This window comes from Nymphaea colorata, chromosome 4 (genome assembly GCF_008831285.2).
Source record: "Nymphaea colorata isolate Beijing-Zhang1983 chromosome 4, ASM883128v2, whole genome shotgun sequence".
In the NCBI taxonomy this organism is placed as follows: Eukaryota; Viridiplantae; Streptophyta; class Magnoliopsida; order Nymphaeales; family Nymphaeaceae; genus Nymphaea; species Nymphaea colorata.
In genome coordinates this window covers 22,608,197-22,626,196 of record NC_045141.1, presented here as the reverse complement: position 1 = coordinate 22,626,196, position 18,000 = coordinate 22,608,197, and the positions used below count along the sequence as shown (strand labels likewise).

The following is an 18,000-nucleotide window of genomic DNA, read 5'->3' as shown; positions in this document are numbered from 1 at the left end:
ATATATGTATATATAGCATTAAAGTTAAGTGCAGTATCCAATACAACACACGTACCTCAAAAGGTTGATAGTACGCATGGCTGCATTTTATAAGGGCGGAGATTGGTCATGTAGATTCTCAGCGGTTGTCATGGAAGCGGCGGATGGAGCTCATCTCATTCTCGTCTCCATTAAGCAAGCAATGTCAACTTTCCTCAACACCAAGAAACCAATCGCAGGACGGAGAGTTGTTTACATCAAACTATGGAGAGGAAAGGACGGCCCTCGTGAGATCGAAAAGGAAACGAGCTACTTGCTGGCTGGTAGAGCTGCACTCTGACCAAGTCAGCACCAATACCACGAGTGCTTAAAAAACCCAACCCATTTGGGCAGTGACTTAACAATGATGTCATCATAAAGAAAGAATAAACGAGAAGGAAATCAAAACCCTTTTTTTTTTTTATATTTCTTGATTTTAACCTTTTTCTGCAATGGGGGTTCGCTAAAATCGATGTTACTTGGTCTTGCTGTAGCCACTTTGTGAAGCAACAGCCGCAACCATGACAGGAAACGTCAGCGTGCTCGCAACGTCCCAAGTCACAAAAATCGAAGAAGTATTAAAGATTTTTTTTTTTCATAATTTGTACTTTAATTTATTTATTTTTTGCAAATAAAACCAAGCATTAAGAAAAATGTTAGTTAATGTTGTTTACAAGCAGTTCGTGAAATGATGTTGAGGTTCATGCAAGGATTACTTCTTTTTTTCATCTTTATGTAATTTAAACCGCTTTAAATCTTTACTATCATACTTTTATGCCTTTAAAGTTTTGGCATGTTTTAAGGCATAAATAGACCTACTAAACTCGAATATCACACTTGCCACTATTTGTAATCCAAAAGAGTAATACATTGAAGTGCGAGCAAAACTTATTAAATGTGAGCCGTCGGCTGTTCAAATTGCGCTACACCCCCTTAAGGCAGTGCTCAGAGCACTTAATATGGCTGCCTAGTAAATGAAAGACCCATATGGCCTCTGAATAAGCCATGATCCTATGGTATCAACCTTTCCTCTTCTTTGCTTTTATCGAAATATAATATTGAAGTCAAGTAATACTTTTAAGTTTCATTACTCAAAGATTTCAACTAAATTAGCTATATTGGATGAAAATTCAACATTAATATGCTTAACACATAGTATGCTCTCCCTTTCTCTTGTAGAAGACCTTCTAGAAAAGAGAAATGGCTTTCTTGAGCGGGCGTTTGTTTGCCGAGGATCTCAAAAACCTTATATCCTACGACTTGAAGTTAGAAAGTGGATTTCAAGTCTGAGGTTTTGACACCATTCTCTTGATTTCAAGTCCTCATTTTGAGTAGTGGTGAAATCCGATGTTTGTTTACTTTATAAATCTTACAAAAAAGGATTTCAGATCTCGAGGCTATCAAACACCCCTAATATTCTTTGATTTATAGCTAAATGGAAACTTTATTGGCGAAAAATTATCCATACAATTTAGAGCGGGATAGTTCCAGCATTTTTTAAAGAAAATCGTGGATCCTATGACTTATTTTTATACATATCAGATCATTGGGTTCTGTTAATACAAAAAAAATTGATTTGTCAACCATTGAAACGCCATTGGTGAGCTAAACCACGTTACTCGGATGCCAACCTTTGTTGAGAAACAATTAAACAATACAACCAATCAACGAACCACCACCTTTGTTGCAATCTAATTTTATAGATCTAATCTCTTCATAAGAAGCATACATTTAGTTAGTTATTTTTTAACTTTGATATGATAATAGAAAGATCACTTTGTGGGATTGAATCCATAGATATCACATCAACCTAGAAAAGAGCTTGATTCGATATTCGGGGTATGATTCTGCAAGTTTTTTTCTATTCTTTTTGATGCGCAGGATCTATTATCGAGGGTACATTAAAGAAAAATGCTATAATGGATTATCTACCTGAGAAGAGTTGAGTTCTTCAAATAGTATTTAAGGAAGCCATGCCAATTGCCAAGGCATGACCAGGGCATCTTCCTCCTAGGACGCCTGCACGTGGGAGCTCTCAAAGAAGAAGGCCCTTCTAATTCCGGTAAGTCTCCCTCGCCCACTTTCTCCCTCTTTTCTCTCTCCCCACGTTGTCTACGTCTGCGGAGTTTTGAAAAGAATAATGGCCGTCAGAGTGTGACCGGTGGTGATGTGTGGCGGCTCTGCAACTCTTTCTCTCTCTCTCCCCCTCCTTCTATTTCTCTCCCCCTCTATGTGGACATGTGAGACTTATCATAAAGATGGTGGTTCTCATTTTGCATCAACGTATCAGCTGATACAGTGATACTCGGCCTTTTTATTATTAGTTTATTAGTATGTCAGCCAATGCGAAGCCGTATCGGCTAATATAGGACGCTTTGACCGATACAGAACTTATAGCGGCTGATACTCAGAGCAGGCAGGCAGTTTTGGCCCCTTTCATCTGATATTAATAACGCTGCTGTATTTAAGAGAGAGATCAGAGGAAGGGTGGCTAACTGATTATGTTTCGTGGGGCCAATGAATTCTCTTTTTGGTTGCATGGACTTCTGTACTGCCAATCGACAGATACTGCCCAAAACTGGCGGCCTTCTAATCAAGAAACATAGCTAAACAACTTCTTGAAGTTCTTTTTATTGCTTGCTTTTGTTAGTGTAGTTCTTCTTTCAGGAGATTACATTTCTCATGGTTGGTAGTCTCTTCTCCGGCATTCCTCGCCGGCCGATTCTGTCTCCCTCCCGAATTGTTTCTGTACTTGGTCTCCTGCCAGACCCAAATCCTGCAAATGACGCATTGATTTGGCATGTCAACTCAGTTTACCTGGCTTCCAAACAGGTGAAGGGTTGTGGAATCAGATATACTCTGGGTCTCCAACAGAAGCCCCATGGAGCACATGAGAATTTCCATGGGTTCTTCTGTTTGGAACCAAGCAAGAGGAAAGCGTCCTTCTTGCTCTTAGGATTGATTATCTTCTGCTTTGCTTTGTGGCCTATGGTTTCTGTGGCTTTTGAGAGGCGTCCTAAGAAATTTAGTTATTTTCTTTGCTTTTTCTAGTTTTGGCCAAAACCTTGGGATTAAAAGTCGTTCTTTATCAAATTTTACCAAGATATATTGATATTTTTCCACTTGTAAGGGTCGTTTGACAGCAGTAACAACCAATTACTAGCGGCAGATTCATAGAACACTATAACTTATAGTCCATGAATTTGCCTAATATTTAAGATAAAATTCATGAAACAGTAAAATTTGTTACCGTTACTAAGCATCCCTTTAAAGTCTAAAGGCCAAACTCCAACCCCTATATGGTGAATGGAGCTCTACAGTAAAGTCTCACATTTGATTGTCCGTGATCTATTTTGGTTTAAGATTCTTAGGATTTGGAACCCATTGATTTAGGATCAGACCCTCATCTCTAAGTTTGGATCAATTTTTTTCTCAAAATGCAAAAAGTGAATTGGGAATTTCAAGTGTAAATCTTAAGCCTGATATGAAGTCTTTAGTTTGATGGACCATAGATTTCAGTTTAGATAATATATTAAATCTATGGACACAAAATATGAAATAATCAAACACCCCCAGATTGTTGACATATAGCCTCCTAAAATAAATTTTTTATTAGATATCTAACTATATAAGGCTCTGTTTGAAAATACATACTGTAATACATCATTTGACTCCAAACACAAAGTGAAAAATATGGATACAAAGTGTGTCAACACTGTTGTTGCAAAGTACCCTCTTGTAGTGATTATTGTTTTTTAAGGAGCCGGATTGGATTTGGCGCTTTACCAAGCCTGCTCTTACCCTCAATCGCCTCACACAAATGGGTTCCCAAAATTGCCTTTTGAAACCCTTCTGAGCCGAGCTGATTTGAGTGGAGCGGGTCTTGCATATTTTGGCTCCATTTTAGTTGTTTTCATTTAATTTGCTGATTGTGAAATGGACCTATTAATTAGTTTCTATCTTGGATCCAGAAGATCTAAATTATTTAGAAAGCCCCATTTAAGGACACGTGTGATTCATATAAGATTAATAAAGATTGAATAATCAAAAGCCTAAGTTTGCTTTGTTATTTTCTTGCCTTTGTTGGTTTTGCTTCTTGTTTTTCGTTTAATTTGTTCTTCGGCCGGAATCAGGGCAAAAACTTCTAATCACTGCATTAACGTGAATGGCATGTTTAATAGGGATTGCGCCCCACAGAGCTGGCTAGATAAGCAGCTTAATACAATATTTAAGTTGGAAGCAATGTTGAAAACATCTGATTCTGGATCACACTGGAATCCTTAGAATTCGATGTGTTTCGCTGATATCCATTAAGAATGTGATTTGGAAATTATAAAGCACAGTTAGACAAGGAGAACAGATGTGTTTTTAGCAATCCAAGTCTGCTAATCTATGGTTCATGAAGAGGCTTGCTTATCTAATATTTCTGTCAGCAGTTATGGACCATCAAACACCAAATTTAAAGAATGGTAGACTTTCCTTTGCTCATAACCATCTACCACCTTCTTTCAAGGTAAGAAACAATTTCCACGCATATGTTCAGTTACCTTCTTGTGATGACTTCTCACCCAGTGAGTTTGTTTACTGAAAAAAGGGGACTAGAAGTTTGGAAACAAGAAGCACACATCAAGGAATGCGCCATCATATGAACGGAAAAAAATCTTCCCATTGCAGTGACCTTATGGAATCATCATACCCAACAGAGTCCACTGATCTCTCAAGATGCAGGCAGCCCAACATTTTGCTTCAGATGTTCCCTCTCAACGCATATGTAAGGGAAGCATTGATAAATCTCATCTTTCTTTTGGAGTAGCATTGTTTTCTGCTTACTTGAATTTACATGAACTCATGAAGAAGCATTAATTGCTTTTTGGAATTACTATTCCTTTCAGGTCTTCGATTTCGAAGAGGACTTGACGAGATTAAACGAAGTACACTGCAAGTATAACCATCATGAAGACAAAAGAAAGAAGCATAGACCACACAAGAATCATGAAGGAAATGAAAAAGAAATAGCATACGGACTGCACAAGGATAACAAAGGACAAGAAGATCAGATTGATGGAGACGGAAAATTCCAAAAGACAAACGCCAGCCACCTTGGAAGGCATGAATTTATGTGGTTCAATAACATAAGGGTATGCACTAGACCCCATGGCCTCCAAAGACCCCTCTCTCTCTATTATCAACCTTTTCTTTTTCATTTCATGTTTTTTGGTACTCAATCTTGCAGATGTGATCCATTTGATTTGTTTAGTAAGAAAAACATTTATGATATGCAAGGAAGACATTCAGACATCTGTGCTGCAACTGTCGAATGTCATTCTCAAAAGAGAACGTTTACTTTGAGAAAAGAAATAATTGAAAGTGTGATTCAGATGAACAAAGCCAGTCGAACATAACTGCCATCCTTGTTGTCTGCTATTCATGCCTTTTTGCTTGTGTTTCAACTTTCACATATCAATTCCTAGATTTAATTCGTAAGTTCTCAGCATAGGCCGCAGTCATTTAGTTCCAACAAATGATAACTCGGCCTGCGCATGGCACTTTACTGTCACTATGTTACTCGCGTGAACACATGAAAGTAAAACTTGATTATCTTTTCATCAATTTACCTGCCGATCTGAATATGACCAACTCCCAAGTTAGGAAGTACATGTTCCCTGCTCTCGTTTTGGTTATGCCCTGGAGGTACTCTCTTCTTTTCACAATGAAAGTCTTCCCATTACCTTGGTCTTGTGAGGAGCAAATTCTAGTTCTTGAACTTACAGGATTTTTGAGCCATCCGCCTAGTTAATTAGAGGAAGCTTTATAAATACAAGTTCATCTATCTTGACATTTTGAACTATTTCTTCCTTGCAGACTTGGCTCTCCACACAAGGATATATACGGTCCATATTGAGAAAGCATGTGCCTCACCAGGAAACCTGGGTAAGACCCTGCATGAAATCTCTCTCTCTCTCTCTCTCTTTCTCTCTCTCTCTATCTATCTATATATATATATATATATATATGTGTGTGTGTGTGTGTGTGCAGTATGCACTTTGAAACTGCATAACCTACAGAATCATTACGGCCATAAGGCCCATAATAGAGCGTGAATCTATGCAGCTCAACATGCACTATGTAAAGGCATGGCTAGGAGGGGCATCCATAAGCACACTGTCGGAGGAGTACAAGGAGAAAAAGAAAGATGGGCTTAGAGTGCAGAGAGCCCAAGTGCATGCAGCATTAGCAGTGGCAGGTGTGGCTGCTGCCATTCTTGGGTTTGCTGCAAACAGTACAAGTGGTTGGGATCCTGCCCTGGTTTCCGCAGCTTCACTGGTGGCCGCAGTGTGCTCTGAGACAGCTGAAGCATTGGGTGCTGACGGAGCGTGTGTCTCCTCGGTCGTCAACTCAGCCATCCTTGCTTGCTCCCCAAATGAAATCCTCACGCTCACGGCATCTGCTGCCACTTGTAAGTAGTGGCTAAATTTCTTCCACCAAAGCTCGAAACCCCATTTTCCTCAGTAGAATCACTGTTGGTGTTAATGATCGTTGTTATTTAAATTTGACACATCAGAGAAATTTATGTACAAATTATGAATAAAATGAATCCGATTCTGGTCAGATCTAAACCTGAATTAATCATCCAAACCATGCTTAAATTACTGTTTACCTGATAAAGTTTAAAATATAAGATTGTTTAAAAACGTGCAATGGTTCTGTAGGTGAAGTATAACAACAATCTTAGTCATGTTGAACGTATCATTTCATTAAATGCTTGCTATCCGCTACTCCTATCACCTGTATGACCGTCTAGGTACCTTCCCAGGTTACGCCAACAGCTGCGCTCTTGCTATAATGCTATTCAACTCTCAACTTTAAAAGTCTAAAGTCCAACCACTAAACCAGGTGGGGAGAGCTCTTGATGGCCAAATTCAAAGGGTTTTGAGCCATTATTTGGAGTTACTCGGGTATCTGAATTTCTATATGTTGCCATCAACGATCTTTCTGGGAACAGCCTTAGTGGTATATCAGATTTCCACTTTTTTCTCCAGTTTAACTCTAAATTGGAAGGGTAGTGGTCAGGAGACGTGCAGGTAATGCGACACAACTGACACCCATCACTGCCCACTGCAACAATCAACGACAGACTGGAGCTATGATGCTATCAGGAGTACTAGATCCTTGTCTTAGGCTCCACTCACACTGGAATAGATCGTGCAATTTTTTTTGGTAGCGATGGACAGTGACAAGGCGTCAAGGCCTGACTCCTGCTTCTATCAGTGGAAGAATAAGAACAAAATTCTGAAGACCACTTTTAATCCTGCTCCTCTTTGACAAACCCCACTTGGAACTGAGTAAGATGACTAGATGGTTAGGTCACGCTACCATAGTCAACACTCTCAACTAATTCAATATAAAAGGGAGAAAAAAAAATAAAGAAAGACTGTCCTTCATTAAGTTGAGAAGCAACATTAAACTCTAATCCTTGCTTTTGCAGGTTTAAGAGGTGCTGCAACTCTTCAATGTAGAGTTCATTCAGACAAGGGATTATGCACGCAACAATGTGCAAGGCCGGACCCTAAGCAACAAAGCAGCAGTGGCAAAGACACACACCACGCCACAGATTCAATGGTAAATGAGGCAGCACTTTCTAGTGGAGCTGACCTTACCATACGTACCCATGATGGTAATTGAGCATCTTTGCGTTGTTTTTCGACTTGCCGGATTCGCTGGTCTGCTTAAGTATCAAAAGAGGGTAGCTTTCAAATAACGACTAAAATCTTATTCACAACTAGCATTTTACGAAGTTTTCTCCTTTTTGAACTGCCACCAAACATTTATCATCGTTGAGTAAAGGCTCTTGTTTCTCTGCTACACATTCTTGGTTCAATCTTAGACTTTATCATGCATAGAAGAATTATTATGTTAACTGTTTCTCGGATAAAAATGCACAACTTTACATGAACAAAGGATAAAAATGCACAACTTTACATGAACAAAAATATCCCCAAATAGTCCTCTTCTCTCATTTCCCCACTTTTCTTCTTTTGGCAGGCAAGAAGACACAGAAAAGGAACGTGCGTGTGCTGCCCAGTTGCAGCGTTCAAAACAAGGTTGTCATGAGGTTGACAAAGAAATGCCTTGGTGGATTCATCGTAACAACAAAGGAATGTATGCAACTTACCGATCATGTGAACTTGCTATCTTGAATGATTGTGCTATGATAGAAACACCAACCTCATCAATAAATCCTTTTATTGTCCTTCACAAAATAGAAAAAATGTACTTTGCGTTTGTGTGTGGTGTTCTTTCTGTCTCAACGATCTTTTCTTGTTTCATCCTATACAGATGAAATCATGACTCCTCCTACCAAAGAGGAAGATAAAGGCATGTTACACTTGCTAAAGGTGGATACCAGGGGTGGAGGAACCACATGTATTCTTTTTATGCATAAGAAGGAGAGGGACATCTGGAGTTGCACAATCGCTCATATGTTAAAACAAAAAATACCATGACAATATGGCTGTCGCAGGATAAGCAGAAATATTAGTGAACTGAGTTTGCACATCTTCCCAAAGTAGAGACTTCCGCTGGATCATATATGCCGAATACCAAGAAGCTGCATTCCCTACTTTATTACACTTATTATTATCTGTCGTATTGGATATAACCATCTAAATATCGTCAACCATGCATCTTTATTGACGACTGAATCTGAGGCCATAGAGCCCATATCAAGTATGTGATAGATGTAAGAAACGCGCTTCCTTTTTCCTAATAATTGTGGTGCACTCTTAATTTGTTTCCCACTTCACCACCAAATATATAGCAAGAAAACTTTCCCCTGCTGTTTCACGCACTGCATCCCATGTCATTTTGATCTTACTGATGACTCTGGTGGAGATTGATTATAAATGAATCCGTTTATGTACGCAGGATCTACTCATGTCAATTGCAATATTTGGATCTTAAATTACAAAATTATGAGTGAAAAGTTCACGTACAAGACCTTGAGTGTCATAAAAGGCAGACTTGGTAGCGTCGAAATATGATGCAGAGCAGCACAAGGGTCACACATTGTTCTGCAGGTCGATGTCATGGTCTAGAAAAATGCAGTCCCAAGAATCCTCTTCCAACACCAAACAGTATGGCTCAACTTCTTCCAAATTTTTCATGTGAACCCATTCATGGAAACATTAAAAAAAAAAAAAAAAAAGACTTGACGCAGTAGAGGACGAGTATGAAGCAGAAACGTGCATGTATTCCTTGAGCACCAGGGGGCAGCTGAGCTACTCATAATAAAATAAAGAATAATGATGAACAACGATAAGATGAAACTAATTGTTGATACACTATAAAAACAATTAAAATAAATTACACAATCAAGGGTTGGTCCAAACACGTATGGTCAGTCATGGACTGACCTCACAACAATTTTGAAGACATCATAATTGTTGTACAAGAGACTTTGTAGACTGTTATCTAGCCCATGACACAGAATCAATTTCATCTCTTGCCGACTTGTACAACTCCAACCTCTTGGCACATTGTTGCCTCCGTTCCATGAGCGCAGGATCTTCATCCAACAATACTGCAAGCTGCTTGCCCTGCACAAACAAATTTTCCATTCAAATACATGCACATACGACACAAGCATGAGGGGGCATTATGACCAACAAATGAATGTGAAAAGCGCAAGCACCTCCTTCCTCCCAACTTGTGCATAGAATTGATCAAGCAACGACTTCTTCGCCTCCCTAACTTGACAATGGACAACAGCCTTTGGAATGGAGATCTTCAGTGTTTCGCATACCATCCCAATGTAAGCTGACACATTTGAAGCAATCCTCCGGAAATGGCCTTCTGTATATCGATCCATATTGGGCGCAGAAGGAGTTCCACCCTTCTCTATCTCCTGTGGGAGCTTCCGGAAGAAATCGACAGTAAGATATGATGACTCCATTTCTACTAGGCGTAGTGTTGTCTTCCGGCCATCTTCACGGAATTTTTCTAAAGCCGCATAAGCAGCTGCTGCTAGCTCAGCTTGCAAGGTTGGAAATCGCCTTAGTTCCTGTCCATTAACAATATTAGCAAAAGAAACAAAGACACAAATGGGTTGCATTCTAAACTCATGATTCACTGAAAGACAATATAGCAATTTTAAGGTTGCATGGGACCCGTTCTTCTTTTTGTTATATTTACCTGTGTTTCACTTATTGACTTCCTAACAAGTTCCTTCAGCACGAGATGAACCTGCCAGTGATTCAGACAAAACGTCAACCACAGAAGCAAACTATTAACAACTTGGAAATTATGAAGCTGAAAAAAGAAACACAAGAAATAAGATAATTACTGCATCTACTGATGCCTCAGCAGGCCCTTTAAAATAATTTAATGATCCATCTATCAGCCGCCTATACCCCTGCTCAGGAGCGATCAGATGGGGTTGATAACCATCAGCCTCAGAGACTATCTTCCTCACATTCTGTATGGACAAGTGTCGATCAAACGGCAGTTTTCTAAGAGCAGCAGGGAGTTGGTGGTCAAAAACACCATAGATCCGATCACCACCAGGTCGCCTGGGACATTGGACAGCATAGAAATAAAAAGTAAATCAAAACAAAAATTTGGGAAAGCCATATCAGGCACAGCACAAAAAGAAACTAATCAACTTTACATATGATTACTGGTATACAGTACAAGCATTGGGTACTCGTTTGTTTATTTTATCTACTCAAACATGGATACGAGTCTGAATATATAAGCAGAGGGCACCACATCACAAAGTATCAGCAAAAAAAATGACATGAATGGTGCAGCATCAAGCAAGTCTTTATTTGCATACCCAGCGCCCCAAACTCAGAAACAAATATAAAGATAAATTACCATTAGAACTAACTGAGTTTCAACATCTGGATTTTCGCACAGTTTCATCCCTCACCCTCAGTATACCACACACAGACATATGATGGAAAATTGCAACATGACAACGAAGGTATACCATAACCTTGCATCATGCAACAACTTATCCCCGCTTGCATAATATATGTGTATGCCATTGACCATTGTACATCACAACTATTATAGCCTAATGAAGTAGAAGGTACATAGCATTTCACATGCACGCAGATCATCCATGTCTGACTCTCTATGTGAGTGTGTGTTGTGTGACACAGTGGTTAGGGTTCCTCGCCCTAATCTCAATGGTGCGCATGCATATCATCTATATGTGACTCCATGTGTGTGCATGTGTGTGTGTGTGTGTGTTTGAGTGAAGCAAGGACTAGGGTTCCTCGCCCTAATCCCCACAGTAACGTGAATCGAAGAGGAAATAGAAGCCAACTGAATAGAGAAAAGAAGAAGGAATGGAAGAACTAAACAAAGCAATTAGGTGTAAATTTGACTGACCAACGATTATCTCCCAAAAGAACATATGTGCCCTTAAACAGAGCTGTCTAATAAATTGGATCTTGGACCCACCGCATAAATAATGAGAATAAAAGGGTCCATAATGAATAAAATAAATGGAAAAAATAAACAAATTGGATTTGATCCACTATTAGAACTATGGATCAGCCCTGCATCAGAATGTGTCTGTATGTGTGTGTGTGTATGCGTGTGAGTGTGTGCGTGTGAGAGAGAGAGAGAGAGAGAGAGCTTCTAACACTTGCACAAGAAAAATTACTAAATCTTATTCTATGCAGTTCAGTGATACAATCATCAAGATAAAGACAAAGTAAGATACCCTCCATCCAAATGTTCCTTAAAGATGCGGTCAAATGCACGGCAAAGTTCCAAAATTGTGTACAACTGAGCCTGAAAACATGCAACAAAATTTCTAATTAGATAAATTCTGCCAAGCCCAAATGCAGTGAACAAAATCAGAAATTAAAAGATATACATACCCCAGCATCAACAGCAATAGGTCTACCAAGATGGTTCATTTCTGATTCTAGCTCATCAATGCTTTTGTTTATGAGGGATGAGATATTTGGTATCCGGGACCTAATCACAGACTCCAAGTGCTGCAGGGTGGCTCGTAATATCACAAAACTATTCCAGGCACCTAACTTAATGTGCTAGACATGGATAAGTTGAAATATCTGTTACCCTTGAAAGAAGCTTTGCAAGGTACTCAGAACCCATTTTACTTGCTAGATGCCCATAGTCTGGACTTGTAGCAAAATATTCTTTCTCCTTACGCCGTGCAGCAATCATGTCCACATTCTTATTGATATCTGCTTGAGAACGGTTAACTATTCCAACCCAAGGATGTTGTAACCTGTAAGATCTGCCTTCAAGAACCTGAAACCACCACCCAATAAGGCTCTCTGAGGCAAGCAAATTTTTTATCTTAATGAGAAAAATAGTTAACGGGTATTACTGAGCAACTATAAAGAGAAATCAAACTGTCATACATCTAATGCATTTGTTCCCTTGTCCATCAGATCAAGCTTTGTCAGCACTCCAAATGTTCTTTCACCTAAATCACAAATGCAAAAGATTCTTTTACACTGAGCAGTAAACTAAATATAGAACAGCAAAGGCAAGTAATCAGAAATTAGGAACCATTGTGGTTTGGTCAAATGCACTCGCATAAATCTTTCAATAACTCACGCAACTCACCTGTGGGATCAACTTCTCTTGCAAGCTTAATAGCATCAGATGTTGCTATGTCCTGATTTGCCGGTGATATTGCCAGTATGATGCAATTTGGCTGTATAACAAAATTAACAACCCTCAATCATAACTAGAACATTTAACACTTAAAAAAAATTAACCGACCATATAACAGTGCATAGGATCAGTCCTCTTCCAACAACAGGATGACAAGCAACATTTACAGTTTTGCACAAGCACCACTATGCATTCATGTTTGGTTTGCTTACCTACAAGTGCATAGGAACTATTGAGGAATGAGTTTCATATCAATAGTATTTCCAGTTGCACCACATCAACTGGAAATCACATGGACTAGTACAACTTAACTAGAAAAAGAAAGTGTGGATCTTCACACTTAACATGCCACCACTCAACCATGGGGGCATGGCAGGTATGGCACTGGTAAGTTTTGGATCAGTCTCAGGCCGGAACTGGTCCAATCAACAAAATTTTCTTTTGTTTTAAGTTTTAAACATTGTCTTCATGATGTATTGAGTATGAATTTTGTTTTAAATTTGTGTTATTATGGAATTTTGTATATATATATATATATATATATATATATATATATATATATATATATATATATATATATATATATATATATATATATATATATATATATATATCGAGAGAAAGAGAGAGAGAGAGAGAGTAAGTGAATGATGATCTGGCTTTTCAGAGTCACCTAATCATCTAACCAAGGTTGTCTAATCTAACATGATGGACAGTTGAAGAAAACAAGGAGAGAAAGGTGATGGGTATTTCCATCATCTATTATCACTCCACACATTGTTCCCCTTGTTTTTCTCACAGTTGTCCATCTGCTTCAGATGGCGGCTCTGGTGAGATGGCGCAGTGGTTCTGGGTAACCAGAGTCATCATTCACTCACTATATATATATATATATATATACACACACACACACACAAACATGCACAGTCTCTTGTGTATATATATCTTGTTCATACATATAACATACTTTTTTTCCACACCTATGTACCAGATATTTTAAAACTGCCGTATCGGTACCCGCTTCCCCATACCTATACTCATACCCATGTGACTTAGGTGAAAGCTATAAGAACCATCAAGAGAAACTCAGTAAGTGCAATAAGGAAAATGAAGAATTGCTCAACAATCAATGCCAAAAAGAATTTTTTAATATTTTCAAGTGTATATTACAGTTTTTGTTTTTTATATTTTGCCCGATCGTCATCCAATACTTTCTAAGACAAACAGTAGCAGATTCCTAATTTCATGACTTTTCCAGCTACTCAGTATACACTTTTTAATTTGTTGAATTATAGAGATTTTCAAACTTCAATCAAGAAAATCCCTTTTCAAAAACTTGGAAGGAATGATACTGGTGATCGGTCTAGGGAGGTAAAACCAAGGCACGTCTATTGCTGGTTGATCAGCATCAATTTAAACTTATATGGCAACGAGGGCAGTCTTGGCGTCAAATTAAAAACATTATTGCACCCCCTATGTCCTTGTTTTCCAAACTAGCATAAAAGAATAGGTTCAGGAATGAAGCAATTATGCAATTTGACAATGCATATGTTCTTTATGTACGTCCAGAAATTAAAAAGAAAGAGACAGCACACAATAACTTAATATTGACTTGTCGCTCAAGCCTCCAGCAACCATGTAAGATAATAAGGACCATAGGAAAACCCAAATTTAGCATATACAGAATTATTACATAAATTGACTCCCTAAATCAGTCTTCAACTTATAGTTGAACCAAGTAGACAGATTGGGCCAAAACTTCAACCAAAAAGAAAAGAATGTTACTACTGGCTATTAAATTATAGCTAATATACCATGGGTGATTAAAAGTTACTAAAAAAAATTGAATATGTGGCTTAACCTACCTTTTCAACATATGACCGCACCATATTTTCAATTTCTGAAACAATGCTTTCAGGCTGTCCCTCTGCAGGAAGAGCCAAAAAAACTCTGAATAGAGGTGATATGGATCTTTTTGCTTCATATAAATCAGAAAGATTGATCAGCTGTTAAGTTAGAGAAATTACCAATGGCAACCTTAGTAAGACCAGGCAGATCGATCAATGTTAAGTTGACAACTGTCAAAGTGCACAAATGTGAAACCATGTCAATGGCATCCATATCAAAATGCAATCAAAGTAGAAACTTGTTGTGCTACAACTAACAAGTAGCCGAAACCACAAGTACACACAGGTAGGTAAATGTAGCACTTTAAAACTAGGGATCACATCATAAAAATGATATCAAGTCAGTCTAAAAACCACATCCAATCAATGAATGCTGCTCTCTTGTGCAGCCATGTTGACGCCTGTTTTGGTGTCCATGTTACACAGATGTGACTGTACTGACACCCATACATAACAGATTGTAGTCAATTCAAATGCAGTGATATTCTAGGATTTCTATTATATATATATATATATATATATATATATATATATATATATATATATAGAGAGAGAGAGAGAGAGAGAGAGGTGTGTGTTGGGGGGGGGACAAGAAAAATATGACTTTCAGATTGTTATCCATGTCCTCCAGTAGGATAATGTATAGAGGATGGTCGGGATAGCTCAGCTGGTAGAGCAGAGGACTGAAAATCCTCGTGTCACCAGACAGAACTCTTCTTGATATACAGAAGTCAGAGAGTCAGCACAAAAAAATGAATTTTACTAAAGGCAAAAAATATATTCGCCGTAAATTTAGAAGAACTGATTCTTTCAGTTAAAAAGAATATCAAAAATGGTCATCTTGTTTGACTTATAGACAAGACCATCATATTCTTTGGATTGATAAGATGAAATTCAAATGAAAGCAGTTGAGAATCATAATTGCTAATATTTTCTCAATGTTGTTGCAATATATCACTTTATTCCTATACACCATTATCATGTGATTGAAAGCCATCATCTAATCAGCCGTGTATGTTACAAAGTGACTATGCACCACAGGTTTTTCTTTTTTCCTGAAAGGGAAAGTTATACCAGGAGGTACAACTTCAATAACTAATATGAATACAATAACTAAAGGGCATGCCTAACAGTGTAGTAGATCATTCCTGCACCACAAACCAATGGTTAGGAATACTGTTACGTACCATTTGGGGAGTAAATACTGAGATGGATGGGAACAGGAGAAATCATTTTATTTCTTCCAGTCATTCTATCAGTTTCATCTTGAATTTCCTTGCGCACAGAAGCTGCACAACCCAATGGAATGGGCATCAGAAACAACCAATACTCTTCTGAGAGGGAATCATACCAAATAACGCAAGAAAAAATGACTTCTGAGCTCAGAAAATCGTAATGAAGATAAGCAAAGTTCGTGAACTATAAGCTTATCATAAACTTGAAGAATTTATTTGTGCAACAGGACTCAAACCAGAATATTTTGCACATGACATACAATCATACATCAGTACACAAATTATTAAATGGATGTATCCAGGAGCATCCATAAATTTATATTATTTTGGACCTCTGCACAGATTTACAAATTTGATGCTGCTGCCTCAACTGGAGGAACAAAATTCATCCACTCATAACACGAGCACAGACAGGAAGCATTGTTGGAAACACGACAAAATGGAAAACGCCTTATCCAGATGAACTAAGCGCACAAGCTCATGCTTCTTTGCAAAAATGTCTAATCTGAAGCTGGAAACTATAGGTGCCAGGTTGATGTCCAAGTATGAGACTATGTTTGCACTTGTGAACAAAAAAAAAAAAGGTCATTCAGACTTTACCGGCGCAACTCGATTTTGCGCCAATCTCACAAACAAAAGAACCACCCTTACTAGAGCTACCACCATTCCTGGTGCAGCGGGTACCCTAATTGTCAGATCGTAATTTATAAGTACTCCAAAATCCTGTACCACAAATAAATCCTTCTTCCAAGAAGGACACTACACCTGAAGACGGACAAATTGAGCTCGCATATCGCAGAACATGAGAAAAACAACAGGCAAATGGAAAACGCATATACCAAATTCGTTAAATCTCCTCTTTGGCAAATGAAGGAATTCCGCGTACTCAGGCAGCCCTTCCTCTGTCTTATGCAGTTGCAGCACCAGAGGCCTCCTCGTAACGATACCTATAAAGCAACAAAAAGCCTTACGATCGCGGAAAATAACCCTTTAAAAGGAACAGAAAACCTCCACCAACAGGTGATCTCATCTTGACGAGAACACAACCAACATTTTCTGTGGGTGCATGTGTCGAGAAAAAGGGAGGGAGAGAAGGAGAAAGAAGTACAAACTCACCGGATCCTCTCGGAAGAAAATCCCGTCCTACAATGCTCTCCAGCACCGAAGATTTTCCCGAACTCTAAAACCCACAAAGCCAACGGAGATCAAAAACCCCAGAAGACCATCATAAACGAAAGAAACCGCAAGAAGAAGCAAGGTAAAAGAAATCGGCCATTAAGGTGAGATGAACCCACCTGACCACCAACGACAGCAACGGAAGGGAGGGCCTCCCAGAGGGTGGGGAGGGCGCCATCAGCACCATGGTCGCCGAGGACTGTGCAGGCCCTCTGTATCCTGTTAACGAGGCCGATCAGACTCTCCATCGTCGTCATCTCCGCTCCCCAGCAACCAAAACCCCTTCGCCAAACGATAGACTGATGGCTTTCGAGAGAAGAAGAACCAGAGATCGAGAGGGAGGCAAAACCTGAGTCCTACGCGACCTTGCCGTCTGTTGCTGAAACGGATTTGACGAGGGAGAAGCAGCGTGATCAAGTGGGCGGCAAAAGGTAGTTGACCCCTTGACGTTTTTGAAAAACAAGCGAACGAAGATCTAGTCGACGTCTTTTCTTCAAGACTTCAACGGTAATCGAAACTTCATATTCGGAAAATCTATTGAGCGACACATGCTGCCTGGCTTGACCCTTGGGTTACCCTCGAGTCAGCTTCAGCTATCTAGTTTCAAACGTTGGGAGCAAAGGGGAGTGCGACTGTGTGAGTGTCGGCCCGAGGAATTCCTTTGTATATCATCCTTACATTTATCTCAATATTCATTCTAACCCTTGATATCGTTTTAGGCTTGCAGCCTCGGGTCTGAACTTGGGTTTGGATCCAGTTTGAAAATTGGTTCGAATTTTGACATAATTGTTACTTTAGATGGTTCAACCTAAGGCCGAATCCACTCTTTAAATACAATCCTTTGGCCCTTTATCTCAAAGCGTGTAGTTCAGTATAAAAAGGTTTTGGATCTAACCCATTTTGGTCAAACTTAAGCCAAGACTGATGGTCTCCTTTATTGTTGCTCTATCATTTTTGTTAATGAAACTTTTATTGCCAAATTTGATGTCCCCACAACC

General features: G+C 39.0%; 2 protein-coding genes across 2 annotated transcripts; one reads left to right on the top strand and one right to left on the bottom strand.

Moving 5' to 3' along the window:
- The first annotated feature begins 2,021 nt into the window (after positions 1 to 2,021).
- Positions 2,022 to 8,798, top strand: LOC116253255 (VAN3-binding protein-like). The gene is made up of 9 exons (XM_050077659.1): positions 2,022 to 2,080; positions 4,455 to 4,531; positions 4,613 to 4,789; positions 4,911 to 5,156; positions 5,881 to 5,949; positions 6,130 to 6,475; positions 7,505 to 7,693; positions 8,062 to 8,178; positions 8,356 to 8,798. The coding sequence occupies exons 2-9, from the start codon at positions 4,457 to 4,459 to the stop codon at positions 8,520 to 8,522; spliced, it is 1,386 nt and encodes a 461-aa protein (XP_049933616.1). The 5' UTR covers positions 2,022 to 2,080; positions 4,455 to 4,456; the 3' UTR covers positions 8,523 to 8,798.
- A 505-nt stretch (positions 8,799 to 9,303) lies between these two features.
- LOC116253034 (phragmoplastin DRP1E-like) lies at positions 9,304 to 17,473 on the bottom strand. Its single transcript, XM_031627749.2, has 15 exons — positions 17,122 to 17,473; positions 16,943 to 17,006; positions 16,666 to 16,773; positions 15,779 to 15,880; positions 14,712 to 14,762; positions 14,550 to 14,611; positions 12,634 to 12,724; positions 12,426 to 12,490; positions 12,118 to 12,312; positions 11,913 to 12,032; positions 11,753 to 11,823; positions 10,361 to 10,586; positions 10,210 to 10,260; positions 9,710 to 10,078; positions 9,304 to 9,614 (listed from the first exon to the last, which is right to left on the bottom strand). The coding sequence occupies exons 1-15, from the start codon at positions 17,257 to 17,259 to the stop codon at positions 9,486 to 9,488; spliced, it is 1,842 nt and encodes a 613-aa protein (XP_031483609.1). The 5' UTR covers positions 17,260 to 17,473; the 3' UTR covers positions 9,304 to 9,485.
- Between the last annotated feature and the right edge of the window lie 527 nt (positions 17,474 to 18,000).